The sequence below is a fragment of the Falco cherrug genome, chromosome 7 (assembly GCF_023634085.1).
Source record: "Falco cherrug isolate bFalChe1 chromosome 7, bFalChe1.pri, whole genome shotgun sequence".
NCBI classification, from domain to species: Eukaryota; Metazoa; Chordata; class Aves; order Falconiformes; family Falconidae; genus Falco; species Falco cherrug.
The window spans coordinates 11,957,039-11,976,028 of record NC_073703.1 but is presented as its reverse complement, the minus strand read 5'-3'; the positions used below and the strand labels follow the sequence as shown (position 1 = coordinate 11,976,028).

Sequence of the window (18,990 nt, the reverse complement as noted above, 5' to 3'; positions counted from 1 at the left end):
CCCAGCTAAGACAGCTATGTCAAGGTATCAACAAAAGAAACCACAGAGTGTTTTCCCTCCAGTAGGAAAATGAAGGTAGAAGAGCAATCGCTATCGCAATAGCTTACCCTGTGCAAGTAATGCAGGCAGCTTTCTTCTTCATAGTATTCCTTCAAGGAACTGTAGCCATGGAACTTCCTGAAATAGAGAAGACCCTCATTGCAATAGTCTGCTTCTAGTACCCATGAGGACACATACGCAGCGACAGGAATGATGCCTCAATTTTCACTGGCAATTTTTTTTCTACCCAGTGTCTCTGCAAACTCACCTTCGGCAGCACATGCCTTTATGCTTTCTGCGCTTAAACCCATGACAGCATGGGCAAGTTAAATATGCAAGCTGAAGTCTACAGCAGCCTTCAGGGCATTTTCTTAAGTATTCCACTCCAGTTAATTGTACATATGAAACAGTTATAGTGTTGTTCATCTTTACCTGAAAGCCTTTTCAAATACAAGACCACCACAGTTTACGAATGTCAAACATACTAGTAACAGGGTCTGCCTACAAGCCACCTAGAATTCACTGTCATTTCAGTGCCTTGCTAAAGCATTTGTACTCCATCCCAAACTAAGAATTCAGTAAACCCATACTCAAGTGCCTTGTTTGTAAAAAAAAAAACCAAAAAACATAAGAGATGACATAGCTGTTGGCCCAAATTAGGAAAGCCTCAGGGATGAGGGACAAGTAGGAAGGTTTCTCTTCCATGGCTTTTAAAAAAAAAAACAAAGCAGCTAGCAATACTCCCAGTCTGCCAGAAGCGTTACAGGTATATAACTGACAGTTTACAGGTTCATCTTGGGAAGGTGTCAATGCCTGATACAGAACATGCCATGGTATGAACACTGCCACTGAAAAAAGTGCTATGTGTTTTCAAGGGCACAGGCAGTAATAGGCTTAGTAAAGCAGAAAGCTTAATTTAGGTGTTAGCACGACAAGTAAAAAAGGTTATGTTGTCAGCCAACCCTAATGTTTATTGAGAACAGTGTTTTTTGGGGAGAAGGTTTTTTTGAAAATTCAAGCAGGGCTAAGGACATCCATGAGCAGTTCTGAGCTGTTTTCCACATTCCTCACTTTTTTTGCTAGAGCTTGCAGGCAGAGTTGGCCTCTTCCCACATTATTGAGGGCTGCAGGTTCAGATGTTACTGATAAAATCACCCAGGAGGCATTTACGTACAGAAGCTGTGACTGTCAATAGCAAGTTTTTTTCCTGGTACATTTTGTTCAATGTGAAGGCAAGGAAGAATTTGAGGTTGTCAGCACTGTATTTCAGATTCCTACAGGCACAGCAAGGGGCACGCAAGAGCAACACTTGAAAGAGAAGGTACTTTCAGACTTCTGCAAAGGATCAGAGAATTGCCCTTCATACCTCATAACGTTGTCATCAATCTGCATAAGGGATGTTGCTGTATAGAGTTTGCTCAGATCAGCATCTGACAGGCTTTGTGGCTTCTTCACGTTATCTCCAAAAAGAACTTGCCTGAAAGAGTAACATCAAGAAAAACATCCAAATAACAGGGGCAGCAAAGCCATGACCTATTCAAGGATAACCGAGTTCACCAGGTCTGTCAAGATAAGACCAGAAGTGGCCTACAATATACACGAGGCTTTCTTGGGAACAAGCACAGTTTATTAATCCACTTCCCTCTGCAGCAAGGCATAACAGAAACCCTAGCAGCCCCTTTACAGAAAAAAAGATGTTTTCCTGTTGTACTAGAAACTGCATGAGGGGCCTCTGAAGAATCTTCCCAGAACAGACAGCAGTAAAATTATTTAGAACAGAGGCTGCATGTTAGAGGGAGGGTCCTTTGGCTTCAGACCAAACTTGTGGGTGGCTTGGGTGAGAGTACTAGCAGTCCTGGGCATAGCATCTCCTTTACCATCTGGTCCTAAAGTCTCCCCAGCACAGATACGAGGTTGGCTCACACAGCAGAAGTTACTTGGGGCATTACCTTAGCAGAAAGCTATTTACCACGGACACTTGTCATAATTAGTTATTGCCCTCAGGAGAAGATGTGTTTCTTTACCAGAACAAACTGCTCCCCTAACAAACATAACAAAAGCCACAAGTTGGAAAGGGGTCTTTATTCCCTTTCAGAGGCAGCTGCAGGAGAGAGTAGGAGGGAGGCTAGATTTGATTTGGGGGAGTTACCTTAGAGCACAAGTGATTATGGAAAAAAGTTTACTTAACAGACTTGCCTTCGAGCCAGCACTGGCTTTTTCTGGGTTATGAATTTAAGTACCTTTTAATGGGGGCCTACCTAACTTCACATTAAATTTTGTCAAGTTGTCTAAATATTTGTCAATCTGGAATGAATTATGTGGATCACCCTACATGTCAGCTGCCCTAATTCCTTCTACAAGTGTTTCGTACTGCACAGGAATGTAAACAATGAACCAGAAGTTTGCAAGTGACATATGCTCTTAATCGGAACAGGTCGTAGATACTCCCCTCCTTTTCCCTTGAGTCAGACAGCTTCAAATATACACAGATGAGGTACTTACATGTTTACTGCCCTAGAAAAAAGCACCCTGAAAACTTTGATGAAGGAAGCAACACTGAGTATGTCACCCGTTTAACACACACATTCCTTTATTTTGCAAGAACTATGGACCACAACAGCAGCACAGGGATCCTACAAGTACACTTGCACTCCAGGAACAGCAACATTAAGTATTTTGCTGGCTACAGGCTCTTTCTAGAGGAACAGCTAGAAGCCAGAGCTACAGCTTGACTATTTGCTTATTTGATAAGCAGCAGCCCCGTACAGCAGATCTTGAAGATTAGTCCTACCTCAGATAGACGGCAGAACAAGAGGCTTCTTGAGTATGGAATTCTTTGGCTAGAAGTGAAACAGATGCAGAATACTCCACTTTGAAGTCTAATTGCAATGTTTTCCTGTGAACATCTAGTTTATTTGTTAAGCAAGTTTTCTCAAAAGGCAAAAAGAAAACAAAGCCTGCTTTCTTCTAACAAGATCACCAAAGCTTATTTGTATATCTTACAGTACACGAATGAGATTGACATGTGCTCCCCTTCTCTGTTGGTTCACCTAAAGACCACCAAGCAAGGAACTGGCGCATCATCTTTCAGGAGTGCTATTTTAAAGGACCATGATGACATATCCAATATAGCAATTGACTGAATCAGTACTATCAGTGTAAGTGATGTACTGCAGTACCTGTGAGAAAGGATGATCTTCTTCATGTTGTCTGCCATGAGGAAGTTATAAAATCTTCTACATTGATCCCACTGCATAAAGGTTTCCTGTGCCCTAGAAAAACCACAGTGCAGAACAATCAAAGCTGTTAATGGAGATCTTGAAAGATCAGATTTAATACAGTGTAACACCTTATGGCAGCCTAGAGGCTACGAAAACAAATCTCCAGGCCCTCCTTGCCACAGCTTAACCTTTTCCAGGAAATTACTTCCCCTTTGATGAAGTTTGTTAGTATCAGAAAACAGATCTGCAGTCTCATTTTGCACAATGCAATTAGCAGTTTTGATCAGAGCATTTAAGAGCTATCAATCAAGATCTGCAACACTGACAAGAGTTTTAGTATCCCTTTGTGTAAGTTGAGTGCAATTTACCTAAATGGGACTACCAAGGAAAGGAATAAAACCTGTTGCTGAACAAACTGTTGTCTATTGTGTATATAGCTCTGCAGAGGAGATAATTTGTGCAGATGTTTCCAATATGTACAGATACCATTACTGTTTCAGCTTCATTGGCAGGAGCTATAGGAATAAATACTAGCTGCAGCTGCAAGTGGCATCTGAGTTGAAGTCTTTACCTATTCTCAAAGCAGAACAGCACTTTAGAGCTTATCTGTTGTTAAAACAGAATTAAAGTCATCCAGACTTCCGTGAGCTCTGCCAGATACCAGCGCTCCTTTGCTATGCAAGGGTCATGGGCAGGTTATAGCTTTACTCTTTGCAGGGTTTGCTGTTACTGAGGAAACAAACTATCATTTACTGAGCAACTTAAGAATGCTGGGAGCAGTTTCAGCTACTGAAGTACTCCTACCGTTTAAACATTAACATACCGTAAGAACTGCAGCAGATTTAGATTTAGCATGACCTCCCAGGCCACAACCTGCAAGTCCCCTATCAGAGCAGATGCAAGCTATGTTTTCTCATAGTAAGCAATGCTGGAGTACAGAATTAAAAACAAAAAAGCATGAAAGTCTTTCCGTATCTTCTTGCCTAGCTGGCTACTACACCTACCATGTTTATGTCAGGGCAGGGGAATGAAGACAGGAAAATGTGTATTTCTTTCCTCACAAAATATTTTCTAAGCAAACCTACTAAGTTACTACAAGACATGTGAAGTTAAAACTACTATATTTCCCTGCAGTTTCTGTGGTGTACAGTAGTACTCCTAAAATGAAGGGGTGCAACACTAGAAGAGGCTGCTTCCATTGAGGACTGCAGAGGTTTCAAAGCTGAGGCCTCTCCACAAAGCCTGTAGCTATGGTGTAGATGCATTCCACAAGATCAAGCAGCAGAATCAAGCCTGTGCAGGCAGAGATTAAGGAATACAGAAACATGTCCCCATCTAGCCTCAGGGAACACATTCCCCAGACTCCGTGTTAATTCATTAAATTAAGAGTCTCATTTTCTTCTGGCAGATCCTAGTATTACTGCTACTTTATTATGCCCATCTATGGGATTCATGCTTAATGCTCTGGAAACGCTTTCATATTTCAGCTCCCTGCTTCACCTTGCTCACCACCACTTTTTTCCCCCCACATCTCCTAAAGTTATTTGGGGTATAAAGGCTGTACAAGCTAATATAAAAATAAAATGGAATTGTAAACTAACTGGTCATGCCTACCAAGGTAATCCACTTTCATGTAGCCCAGAGGGATGAGGCCAGTTATTTTACCCTACCAGACCAAGCCCAGGAAGGCTAAGGCTTAACCATTCTACCTGGAGGGGCTTTGTACCCCATCCCTCCTCCTTTTAAAATGAGGGCACAATGCTCTCCTTACCTTCTCTTTTGCTTAGAAGATATTTACTGATGTTGCTTTCCCCTAGCTCTTCAGCTAATTAGCATTTAAAGCAGAAGTAGATATTAGGTAGGGAGACAAGCTCTGAAAAGCCTTCCTGCTGATTGCCCAGTAAGGCATAGCAGATGTTTTGTGACTGAAGAGACCGAAGATTTGCTAGTAGATGTTTACCCAGCAGGTGGAGTCAAGAGCTCAGTAATCTACATAACCCACGGAAGACTTGAATTAACTCAGACAAGCAGCTGTTATTTTTCCGCACGGATATTCAACTGTGGTATTGTTAAACAGGTTGTCTGTTCCCTGCTGTTCTGCATCATGACATACTACTACAGAAATCAGCTTAGAGAACAGCATTACTTGCACCATCACTTTGGAGACCAGAAAAACAATATTGCGTAACTGCAGATGAACCAAGTGCACCACAGCCAGATGTGATCCTTGCAAACCTTGTCTGACAGCTGCAATTGAGGAGCTGGCTTCAAAAGGATGCTCTGTGCTCCATGCCAGAACCTTAATACAACTAAGAACATTTTACTTGAAACAAAACAGGAAAAAACCTGCTCCTGAAAGCATCTGTTCAGATTTTAAGGGTGTGAACTCATGGGGACCTAGCAGTAGATTACTGCTAAAAGTGTGTGTAGTCACATCTGATCTCAGAAGGGGTTAGGTATGACAATATTATTGACATGCACATCAAACTTTTAGTCACATCCTAATGCTTCCAGAAAAGCTTTTCTTCCACCTGTAAGAGTTAACTCATTAAATGTGTCTTTAGACTGCTAAATATCAAACTGGTCCCTATACAGGCAGAGCATCAGCAGCATCAAGAGAGTTCCTCCTACCCTGACCACACTGGGAAGCCAAATTCCATCGCAAACCCCTCACAGGGCTGTCAATTTCACCATTTTTATCTGCCCAAAGGATCTTAACCCAAATTACTCTCGTCTCAACAGCTTCTTTCGCCTTGCAGATAGTCTCAGGGCTCAAAAGTGCCGTTATGTTACCGTAAAGTCATGGACAGCTACTGAGATGTAGCTATGTACCAACAGTAAAAACTGAAAGCAGTAGCTTAGCCAGTTACACTGTCTTAAACTTCATTACCTATGTACTCATGGAAAGTTACTGCACATTAGTTAAGCCACCAGTACTGTACCTAGATCCTCCATCAGTGAAGTGGAAGTGTTAGCACTAGGTGGAGCCGTTACAGCTCTTGACAGCCTTGGCTTTTAGGTGGGGAACCACAGGTTAACATTTTAGACTTCAGGGCTGTAAGCCTCCTCACCCTCCAAATTGTGTAACATAGTTGCAAGTCCCTCTCCATCTTCTCATCAGCCCACAACACTGTTTCAGTGACATGCACCAAGAGGGGAGCATGGACTGACAGCGTATGAGCTGTGTCTCTTTCTGGTCTCCCCAGGTAAGAGCTGCCAGATGAAACTGCACACTGAAGGCAGACAAGCTATTAGCAACCAAGGGATACTTCTCAGACTGAAGAGACAGCATAAACTATTGCTTGCAAACCTGGCATCATCTCAGCCATCTGTCATGCTGCCCAGCCTGCCTGGTTAATTAGACCAGCACGGTATGAGGAATGCCTCCTCTTAGGATGCTGTAGCAACAACACAGGCCAGCTCACATGCACAGACCAGAAGCTGCCAACATGCACCTGGCCAGGTACAGAAAACTTATTTGTATTACTGACAGAAAGCTTATTTGTACTTCCAAATCAACATAGCTTTGGCTGCTCCTTCAGGAAGGTGGCATCCCACACTGCAGTCTGACTGAGCAGTCAGACCAGTTCAATGCAAGAAAAACATTGCACCCTTCACCTTGCCCTTCCACGCACGTACCCTGCCAAAGATCTGCCCCCTCCTGCACTCCCAGAAGAGACCAGCACAGAGAAGTTTTAGACCTACCTCAGTGCACTGTACCCCTGGCACACGCTGACGCAGCACAGGACTCGCTCCTGGTTGGCCTGGCTCTCTCCCAGGTATTTGCACACTATGTTTCCACCCAGGCTGAAGCCCACAACAACGAGCTGGGTCTGAGGGTAGGTCTTCTTGATGTAATTAACCATGGCACCAAATTCCCAGGTGCAACCTAAAATAAAGGCAAGAGTCAAAAGTCATCTTCTAACATACCTAGATTACCACTTCACACTTCAGTTGCGTGCCTAAAGTCCAGCTTCTTACCCTTTCTGGCTTTCCAATAACCTTACGGTTTTAAGAGCTGATTCACACGTATTCGTGTATCTGTTTTACAAGTCCTGTGGACCTTAGCTCATGCTTAGTTCTGACAGAGTGCCAAAGTAAGATGAAATTAACTTGCTTAAAAAGCATGGCAACAGCTACTCTGACAATCTGAACTCCTCCTTTCTAAAGCAGCTTAAGAAAAGTCCAACAACTCTGGGCTTGACATTACTATCTAAGAACAGCACACATCACTACATTCCTGAGGCAGTCTGCCACTTCTAAACTCCAGTGGGGTGTCTGGAAAGCAGCTTGCTCCTTCGCTTTTAGCAAGACTGTTATGGATCCTTAAGTCCATGCTGATGTAGGGAAGGGATGGAAATGCAGAGCTGGCTTGTCAGGACAGAGCTCTCGGTGGACTGTTGCAGAGCCTGACTAAGCAGGTGCTCTCTGGAATCAGAGGGAAGCATTTAAGCAGAGGCAGCTAGCCCTTTTTAACCACCAGAGAGGTAAAGGTACTGCAGCTTCCTAGAAGACATATAGGTATCCCCTCTTCAAGAGAGAAGTGCCTCTATACAGATCTGTTCTGCTCTCAGCTAACCCCAACTTGCACCCACAGGCTGCAGGCACCAAGGGGTCCAGTTTCTGGCAGTACTGGAGTCCTCAGAACATTTGACAGACTTGAAGGCCTCCACACACGCAGTATCTGAGTACCTACAGCTATTTCTCCTGCCTCTGACTTTGGGAAAAGGAAACATCAAGAGAAGCAGCTGCAAAACTGATGGCATTAGTACACTGCTATTGACTGTCTATGCACTTTGTTAACCCTCCCATTGAATTTAAGACTGCAAACCACACAGGAGGCATCCCATGAACAAAAGAAATAAATCTCCAGCTATTCCTGCCTAAAGTCAGAAACTCAGCTCTATCCTGTGGAACTTGTCCAGGGAGATAAGCCCTAAGAGTTAGGTTGGCACAGGGTAGAACCCCAGCACTGCTCCAGTGTGCCCCCCCCCCCCCAACTGTATCATCCTTGCTAGACAGACTGTGGTTTTAGCAACCCTGGTGCTCAGTCTGCTCCAGAGGTAGCTATTTACTTCAGTGAAACAGCAAGCTTCTGGCTGAGCATTTCAGCACAGTTGGGCACTAACTTGTGAGCATTCTTAATGAGCAACTCTCCTCAAGATAGCCAGTACTGCATTGCTCTAGTTCCCTCTAGAAAAACCCAGCAGTCAGAATATTTTAGTGTTTGACCCTAATGATTTGAGGTCAGCTGGTACTTATTTCAGAAATCTGAAACTAGAGTAGCTACAGGTCAAGCCTGATTTAAAGGCAGGAGGATTTGGCAAATCCCACATTTAGGCTACTTGCTCCTCAACAAATATGTCAGGAATCCAGCAAAAGCTGAAAGGACACTGGGATATTTGGGTTGGAGGCAGAGTAAAGTCTGCTCATGGTTTGCTGGCACTCCACTTAATAAGCAACTCTGCCAAGTGATTTACTGTCTTACTCAAAGTGCTAGGCATTCCTTGCCCTTTCCAAGGCTATAAAAGACTCAGAAAGGTATGTCTCAAGAGATGCACTACAGGCTAACTCCCTAAGGTCTAAAGTAAAACTCCATGGAAGAAAGCCTTCAACTTTTATAAAAAACCCAAATCCTTTAAGGAGGACAAGCTTAATTCCCAAGACACAGAGGCCTAAATCCATTAACAGCCTAGGGCCTTAATACAAACTGAGGTACTTGGTATTGCTGAAATGTTTTCCACCAAGGAGTGGATTTAATAACTATAAAACAAGCAACATAACATTACAACCCATTTGCCTGCCAGACTCAGAATCTCAAAGCACAATGTTTTGGCAATTCAGCTGTTCAAGATAAACATTCAAACTGTTAATCCAAACTTTTAGCAGTATCTTAGTCATCTTTTTAAAAGAAACCTAATACCAGTCTGCTAAACCCACAATCGACTCCCAACATGATGTACCTATAGACATTTGCAGTGATGAGGGACATGAAGGCTCAAGAAGCAGATCAGGTCACAGGCAAGGCAGCCACATTCTACAAATATCATGTTACTCACTAGCAGGGCAGTTCAGAATAGCTGGAGTCACCCTTAACAGTTCCAAATCCTTTATTCCTTTTAATTTCTAGGTTAAGACAGACTTCCTTATACTCAAGGTGGAAGCTCAAAGTCACAACAGTTAAGCACTAGCACTTCAGAGGCCAATCTTTACCTGTCCCTCCTAGGACAGAAACGTACTTTCTGCATAGGCCGGTAAAAACTCCTCTCTCATTACATTTTACAAAGCCTCAGAAGTAGTGTTTATCCTTCAGAGCCAGGTTTGTTTCACACTCCACTAAACTGACATTTCAGCATCTCTAAAAATCATCTGAGCAGGCCTTTAGTAGCCACCAGAGATTTTTTCCCCAGTAGTTCTTTCCGGAAAACTGCCTCCTTTATTAGGATACACATGTAAGAACAGAGAAGTGAATCCCAGTATTAGGCTCCCCTCTTCCTCACATGTAAGTTCAGTTTAGTTCCCAAGAAATAGTACAAACTTGTTATCCACATTCAGATACAGCAGTTGTGTTATGCTGAAGGAGACTGATCAAGCCCTAGAAATTCCACAAGACAAGCTTGAAAATAAGTCCCCAGCTGCCATAAAGTACCTACCGTATGTGAACATTCGTGGAGAAGTGAGCTCAATATTTGGTAAAGCTCCCAAGTGATTCAGGACAGCACATCTGTACCCATTTTTTTGCGCATAGTCAACAAAAGTGCGGATATACTGCTTTTCACTGTGGTTAGCAATCCCGGGGCAGATTACCATTGTGACATCCTCTGTGCACAGAAAGAGAGGAAAGTTAAGTAAATGTCACTTTATGCAAATTAAGAGATTCAGAAGGTTTCCATTTCAGATCCGTGGGAAACCATCTACCAGAAGCAAGCTAAAAATCCTACTACTCTGCCAAAAATCCAGTATGGGACAGAAGACTAGTGGCTCTGGTGCTACAGATGTAAAAAAGTAATTCATGTTACAGGAGACTAACAGTTTTCTAACTTCAGGGAAAGCTGCCCAAACAGTTCTGCAGGCACTGCCTAGAGACCAAGAGTAAATTCTTCCCTTTGAAGGATGTTTTTGACATTACACATGTTCTGCCTTCTGACAGCCTGTTGTGACTGCTAAATGTATGTAAGCTCTGGAGCCCCCTGCTTGTTCATGCACCAAGTGTACTGGCTGCGCTATTTTTCCCTCATTTCCCATCCAGAGCTGGGTGTAATAGATTTTTGAAATGAAGCTTTGCTAAACACAGATATTCTCATCAGCTGACATTAGTGAACAGTGTCAGCAGATCAAATGTCATTAGATTAGCCACAAAGCAGATGACTGCTAGTTTAACAAGATATTTCATCAACTAAGGAAGTAATTGTTGTATTCAAGTAACCACAGTAAATTAAATTTAGGATTAGCATATGTGCTTCAAATTAGCTATCAGACTCCTACATGCAAAGCTCCAACATTAGCAGCTCTATCTACTGAGTTTTCCCTCATTAGGAAAGCACTGCTCAGATTCTCTTCAGCAATAAAGATAACAGTAACTGTTCTCATGCAGCATTATACCATGAGGACCTCACTGACAGTTCGGAAAAAACCTCTGCTTTTTCTGAGGGCCTAAGTACTAGTCATGGGCTTACCCCTGCAGTAGCTGATTTTATTGTAAGTTGTAATTGTGAAGTTAAGCCACAGTAACTCATTTTTAAGCATTGCTGATACTAGCAGTAACAGTGAGTTTGAAAGCTGACATTCACTCTGAATACATAAGGAATCACCATGGTATTCTACTTTTTCCACAGAATTCTCTTCATGTCTGGACTCCTTCATACACTGTGCACAGAGTCTGTTTTCATGCAGACCTTCAAACATCTATTGTTAGTAAAGTCTACCAAGAATCTGTTTCTAAAGGGGAGAGAAAGCTGAGTTTCTTTTCCATACGCACCAGGCCATGAAGAACATCATACAGTTAGCTTCTGGTCTATGATCTCACAGTCTTAACAGGCAAAGGACACTCCAAACAAGGCTTACCAACACGTTCTCTTTGCCAGCCTCTCACCTGAGGCACAAGTTAAGGAACAGAAGAAACATTCCATAACTCCCCGCCCCGTGCCACAAACAGTTACTTAATCCAATAGGGTCTCTCCTGCTGTCAGAGATAAGCATACAGCAAGATGGCCTCATAACTTCCACACATTGGTTAGTATTGCTTAACAGCCCCCTTCCATCATCAGATTTAACATCTAACCTTGCTGACAAATCAGGTAGCAGTGTCCTCACCCATCCCCCAGAGCAGAGAATCAAGGTTAGCAGCTAGCTGCAGCCAGCAGCTGTTTGACTGACCTCCAATGCAGTGTTCAGACTGTGGCTCAAAGAGATCAAAGGTGGCTGTTGCTCCATCTGGCATTGTGAGGTACTTGCGAAGTCCATACGGATGTGGCGATCTCACTCTCCCCATTTTTCCATAAAGGGCAGTCTGAATATGTCCACTCTTTCCCCAGATCAGGGGTGGAATGTACCTGGAAGAGGCAGTAATTTAATTGCTTACCCCTGCTGAGTTAACAAGCCTTTGCAAACAGATAAGCACTCCCACAACAAATCTTCCCTTCACTACCAACTATAGTAACAAATAAATTGTTTTTGCTTTGACTGAACTGGCAACGTTGACCTTTGCAGCCTTACCCAAGAGGAGAGACTGAAGTTCTCAAAGCTGAGAAATCAGCACTGATAACAGCAGCAGAAGTCAGAAACCAGACATTCTTCTATACTGAAGTGTTACATGCACATATGTTTAACACCAAATACACAGCAGCCTTGTGCCTCAGATTGGGACAGCATGTTGCTAGCCAACCAAACTGACCTCCAGAACCTGTAAAGCATTGTAAATCTGTTTTAATTGAAACACTGAAGCCTGCTGGGTTGAACCACAGGAACTTGTGTAAGCACTTGACTGTACAAGCCAGTGGCAGAAATCATAGGATCCATAGCAAGTTTTGGAAGACCAAAAGCCCCAAGACTTGCTAGCAAGGACACACTTACACAGAACTGTTTTTCTCAGTTAAGCAAAGGCATGGTACAGAGTGATATTGCCTCACAAGCAGAGTTAGGTAAAGCTGGGACAGTTTTAAAAGGATTTGTTGGAACTGGCTAAACTCCACTGAATAATAAATCCCTCTCAACATAAGAGGGGAGTCTAGCAATTATCTTTACCAAGGGCACATTAAAACTAAGTGACAAAGCAGACTGTCTTTTTCCCTGGCTTCCTGGCCCTCAAAAAAGGACATAGGGGAAACACAGCTATGGGCCCAAACGCATTAAAGGCTTAGCTACTGGGTTTTTTTCAGTACAAGAGCAGCTGCAAGTGGTTTAACAGGAAGCATACTGTTGCATACACAGTGGTGGCAGGGCAGTCACCTGGCCACTCCACAAAGGAGAGACTGAGCTGATGCCTTGAAAAAAGATAGTTACTTCAGCTCTCAACAGGAAAGCACAACTGACTTCTTGTCTAGAAGAACAGTCCCAGGGGGCATGTTTCCAATTAAGGAGCTGCAGTCTCTGTTGCACAGAGCAGGATACCCAGAAGAAGCCCGAGAGCTACTTACACCACCTTGGGATCCCAAGAGATTAGCAGCTCCCTCCCTATTGCAATTTTTAGGGCTTCCTGCAGTTATTCCCTTTGACTGCTTGACACCACATGAAGTAGAGATCATGTTCTTCCCTGTTCACAGAAAACTAGGCAGCTCAGGACTCAGATTTCCTACTTAAGCCCATAATCCACTAGAATGTGACAGAAACCTTGCCTTTGTGCTCTGACACTACCTACCCACACAGCTGGACCTTCTTCCCCATGCCAGCTCTCACGTGTCATGGCCACAACTTCCTTCTCCCCCCTACACTTTTGAAAGACTTCCTACAAAAATAAGAACTATCTATGCTTGTTTAGCAAGACAAAGGCAGCAGTATGCGCTTTCTCCCTGTTCTGTTCTCTCATCTATGAGGGAGACTTCTTACAATCAAAGTAACACAGCAGTTCATTGTACAGTTTCACTCAGTTTCTGCAAATGTACTTCCCAAAGACCCAAAACAGATTCCTGTAGAAGAAGATACCACTTCAATAAAGGCTGCAAAAGCTGCCAACTCATCCTTGCAGCCTTGTTAATTAGCCCTCAGTGCATCCTGGATTTGATCACTCAACTATAAAACTTTTCAAAGAATCTATGTCAGACTAATAGCACTATTTATCACCAGCCCAGCATCTGCACTGGAAGATATGCACTGCACGTGGGTCTTGCCAGATGCAAGGTGCAGCACGCCAGCTGTGCCGAGATCCCCAGCAATGATGGGGACCATACAAACTCATCCTCTGCAATTGCTGGTAGAGATGGAAAGTTGTCAGAGCAGATTATGTTCTCACAATTCAAAGTAGGTATCCATCAGGACTGTGCAGTCAATTTAAACGAGGCTGCACAAGAAGAGCTACAGATGGTCCTGCTCAAGTCACATACAGCTCACTGCAGAGGGTTTTGAACAGCAACTATTATGCCAGATGGAAGAGACACTGCTCTTCTAGCACAAGAACAAACAGCTAGGTTCACCCCAGTCATTTACTACCAGTCCAGGTCAGCAGCCATCCCCACACTAGACTATGCTTGACTGCCTCTTTGCCTTCTTTCACGCAAGTCCTTTGCCGAGGTTTTGCTAGCAGCTTTTGAGGAGAGCTGTCAAATACAACATGAAAGATCTGCAAATGCTTATTATAGAAGACACTCAAGGCATCAATATTGCTGCATTGTTTCTAATCTTAGGCTAAGCACATGCATTGGAAAGTTTTGGTGATTCTGCTTCTATACAGTGCTTTTCAAAGACATAACCAAAGTCTTACCCAAAAGGGCTAACAGGAAAGCAATTTCTCCAGCTACAGCAACCAAGTTATACAGCTGTGACTGATTACCACTACCACATTGATAAAAAAAATATCAGGAATCTCTGCAAGCACCAAGCCTCTCCTTGTATCTGGGCACTGAATTGTAGGTAAACATAAGTCACAGTCATCCAGCAGAATAGACGCAGCAGCATATACCACAGGATGTTGTTAGGAAATTAGAAGAGTCTTCAAAGCCTCACCACTACTGCTGGCATTTAAATGAAGATAAATGGCTTCAAGCATATTGCTTACCAAGTGCACTGCTACCACAGCCTACCTCCTCAGGTCACAGCTGGTTCCTCTGGGGAAAAAAACCAAACCCGGCCTGCCTTCAGATAACTCATCTGGAAGTTACCTGAAGTACTGATCTTCAGTAAGTCAAACCTTTACACTACACATAGCCAAACAGCATATACAGTTTCATTGGTATGCTCTTCATTAAAGGAAATAGTAAAACCAAGGCAGGAATCCCCTGTGATTCCATCCATACTGATGGACAAATTATACCTGTAGGATCCACATTTCCCTCAAAGTTAAAACTGTGTGAAGCCTTACAGACATGGGTGCATTCACTGCTTGCTCCCTTCAGAGTGCAGAACCTTGTGTTTCTGAGCAGCCTATAGACCAAGCAAATAAATGCTCAGTTTATTTTCTATATTAACTCCAGTAAGTTGTTTAGGCGTCACATTGCCTGCAAAGACGCATTAGCATTAGTCAGTCTACATGTAACTACACTCCTCTAGAAAAATATTCAAAGGTCATTCCAGCATGAGTAATGTGCATAGGACAGTACTCCGATGCAGAGATTTGTTACTCCCAGTTAGTCATACTTAAACATGTTATGTTTGCATTTAAAAATAGAGCAGCAGCTTGTGAACTGTTTTAACACTTGCATGTATTTCAGGGCTTTATTCTCACTTTTCTTTTACTACTGCACATCAGCCTTCAAGCAATAGGCTTGTGGTGACATATATACCCTAAAATTCTTTAAGTATCCAGACTCTGGGAGACTAAACATCACAAGACCTCAACAGGGAAGGATAAAGAAGTTGGCCAGATTGCATACATCCTGCATGATCAGTGAAAAGCTAAGACAGATAACTCACTTTACCAGACTGATGCAAAAGCAAGCAGCTATTAAAAATATTAGACCTTCATTTACCATGACAAGTTGCCAACCTAAACTACTACAAAACCCTATAAAGCCTTGACAGTAACAAAGTGATGCCTCTGCATCATTGCATTCCAGTAAAAGCTGTCCTCAGCTGAGGGCCAAGTTTGACTTTGCAAGGCATCCTTATAATCTATAGCAGAATCAGGCATATGATCTGCCTGTCAGACTATTGCTGCTGACACTATTTCAGCAATGCACAAATCTTTTTTTGAAACTCTTCCTATAAGTGACTTCTATCTACATATTTCAGTGAGACAAAGTGTATAAGACCAAGTACTGAGCATAACAGTGCAAGACTGTACAGTTTTGAAGGACAAGACACCTGGACTTTCAGCTTGCTTTTAGTAAAACTATTCAAAGAAGAGAGCACAAAGAACTCTATCATGAAGGTGCATGACACCACACTGGTGAGGGAAAAAAGCTTGCCAGGAATTGTGCAAGACTTCACTCTCTTAAAGTGCAAATCTGATAATAGGGTTAAATAAAATCTAGGTTATGTAAAAAACGTTTGAGACATTTTCATCCTCAACTCAGCTGGAAAAAACCTAACTGTCCAGTGCTGATAGTAATAGCCAGCACAGACTGTTTTGTAGCTAAGCCAACATTCCTCATGGCAAACAGCTGAAAAGAGATGCTCCTTTAAAACAATCATCCTTGTAGGCAGGAGAACGTGTACTCAGGGTATTTTTCTTATGGCTTACCTTAACAAAACAAGCTCAGCAGGGTAACACAAGCTAGATACCATACAGACTGAGCAACTAAGTATTCAGTTTAAGGAGCATTCAAGCATTGCCCTTCAGATTTCTGCTAAAACTATCACTACTGCTAAATTTAACCATGTCTGCCAAACAAGGGGCCCTCACTCCTAAAGCAGGTGGCTTCCCTCTGGCATTGATATTAAGTAGAAACAGTGAAAGTGTTCAAGGACATGACAGACTTCAGCTTCTCTATAACGCCTGCTATAAACCAAAGCGGTATACTGTAAAGACTACCCCAGCACCGCAAATGTCACTGTACTGAGATGAGTCACTACGTATTCCTCTGTGTACCCTGTTCCAGAACAGCTGTCACAGATGTATGAGCGCCCAGGCACAGACACCATGTCTATAAGCAGCATTTCCACTGTAGCAGTTTACAAATGACAGGAGCTGAGCAGTCATCAGGAAGACCTCTTACTAAAAATGTATATACATGTCCACATCAGGACAAGAATGATGTACTACAATACCACAGACAAGCAAGTACTGATAACTTAGGAGGTAAAAAAAAAGCTTCCTAGTTTGCTCCAGACCCAAAGGCTTTTAGCTGACTCACTTTCCTGTTTTGATTTGGTCAGCTGCACCACAGATACCAAGCACTTTAAGTAAAGATAAATATTTGACACAGTTAGTTATGGCTTCCAGTAGCCAGTCCTATAACTTCCAGTAACAGGATTCTGCAACAGAAGGCAGACGAGAACAGGTCTGGGGATGACAGTCACTATGGAAGCTGACTTACAATGGCACAACAAGTACAGAGCTCATCAGCCTTAACTGGCTAAATGAATTCACAGCCAGTTACATAAATCTGCTCAAAAATGCTAATGTTTTAGCTCCAAATGCTGTGTTTCAGCTGTGCAGCACAGCCCGAGATCCTGATAGGTCCACAACAGTGCCCGAGAGCAAGAGAATTCCTAAGCATTTCACAAACATCCTCCTAGCATTTTAATACTTAAAAGACTTCCAACACATGATTGTAGATTGTTTTAGTGGGTCTTAGGTAGCAGATTATAATTTTAGAACATGTACATGCCCAGTATGCAGGAATTTAGGAAAGCAGCAGCTGTATAAGCAGCTCACACAAAGCACATGAAAACTGTGCTATTTTTATTAGCAAGCATCAGCATTCAGGTCCTCAAAGAACTGCAATGGAAGTTCAGCAACAGGCTTATTTCTGGAGCATTACTTCATTTCATCTGAGGAGATTAACACTTTAAAGATTAACTCTTACATCACTTTGATGTGCACTGGATACTGATGGCAAGAAAGCAGAGCCTACAATTTGTCTGTGTCAGGGGACACCCCAAGAACAGCCACCCGTATTACAGCAGGTGACAGGTTATTTTCCCCCCTTTACAGAGCAGTTTGAAGGTATTTAAAGGATGCTTTGCAAACCAAACCTTGACCCTTGTTTGATTCTAGAGAATGCAATTTTAGTTGCAATCAAGAAAGCACCTCCAAGTCTGCAGGGTTCAGCCCCCTCCCCAAATATGTAGAAAACAGGTTTTTCTGCATCAGCTCAGACTGTTCTATGTGATGAAGACACAAATATGCAAGAGCAAAAATTTAAAGCAGCTTACAAGAGCTTCCATGTCCCATGAGTCTCTGAAAAAGAGGCTAACGTAAGCGGAGAAGTATCTGCTGCCCCTGGAAACTGTGTGAAGTCAGAATTACTTAAAAGTACAGGCTGGCCTCCTGGGTTAAACTACCTCCTTCCCAATTTAGGCAGCTTTTATTTAGTAAAGTGCCCATCACACCCTTCCTCAGCCTTCAGCGTCTACAAGAAGTCTTCTAGTCAAAACAGGGCACAAGTATTACAGCACATCTTCCCTGCTGGGAACAGCTGGAGAACAGCAGGCTGCTGCCAATGCCCCAGCAGAGCACCCAGCAAGGACTAATACCTGCCGAGGGGGCTTCTCCCCCCAGGGTCAGTGTTCCAGCTTATCAGTAGGGAGCTGCCATTCTTCTCTACCTCTCAACATGTTCACCTGCCAAAGCTTCAGGAGTAATACTGCTCTTCTAGTTTATTATTCTCCTGGAAGTGTTCCTCCCAGGGTAAAACACCAAGGAGTTGACAGGAATCAAACACTGTTTGCTATTAGGTGGAAGAAAAGGAACACTGAAAAGCTTGAAGACAGTTTTTCTGACTACTTGTCTCCTTGCATCTAGGAGAACAGCAATGACAGCGCAAAAGAGTCTTCTGGTACCAGGCAGCCTGCTTATCCAGTATAGGTCACCGTGCAAACAAAGGATAAGAAGGATCTAGGCTGGATCTTTGACAGTGTTTACTAACAGGCTTGACAGTCATTTGCCTCAGTCTTTGCAAAGCTTGCCTTTACTAATAGATAAAAGCATGCAGACAGCAAGGGTAATTATTTTCAATAAGGATGACACTTGTGCCTTGCCTCTACATAAAGATACACACGCACTCTTGATGGTAGAGGAAATTGGCATCAGCCAAAAAAATGTCCAGTCCAGTACCACAAGCACTCGCCAAAAATCTGTCCCCATGAATCAAAGAGCCAATGCTGCATTTCTACAGGAATAAGAGCAAATGGCAGACTTTCTGTACCAATCTGAAAGACAGGAAAAAGAGACAGCTGCAGCCAGGGGCTAGGCCCAAGTGCTTGAGGGCACCAACAGCTGTGCTGATCTGCAAGAACTTCTATGCAATAAGCAGTTCTTTGAATGAAAAATGGCCTGATTATGCTACTCCACTTGGTAAACCGAAGTACAGAGCTGGCCACAGGGTAGTAGAGGAAGGGAAATAGAAGTAAGACAGAAAAAGAAGACTAGGAAGACAGTCTTTTGCTTACCAGTGTTTAACAGGTACATAGAAAG

General features: G+C 43.0%; 1 protein-coding gene across 1 annotated transcript in view; it reads right to left on the bottom strand.

Annotated features, from left to right (window-relative positions):
- The window catches only part of ABHD2 (abhydrolase domain containing 2, acylglycerol lipase), a 41,237-nt gene that overhangs the window by 8,415 nt on the left and 13,832 nt on the right, over window positions 1-18,990 (bottom strand). Inside the window, exons 4-9 of the mRNA XM_055715517.1 lie at window positions 11,637-11,812; window positions 9,914-10,081; window positions 6,966-7,149; window positions 3,219-3,311; window positions 1,406-1,516; window positions 108-177 (exon numbers count right to left, since the gene is read on the bottom strand). Coding sequence (XP_055571492.1) covers window positions 108-177; window positions 1,406-1,516; window positions 3,219-3,311; window positions 6,966-7,149; window positions 9,914-10,081; window positions 11,637-11,812 — 802 coding nt within the window. The remainder of the gene's footprint in view (window positions 1-107; window positions 178-1,405; window positions 1,517-3,218; window positions 3,312-6,965; window positions 7,150-9,913; window positions 10,082-11,636; window positions 11,813-18,990) is intronic.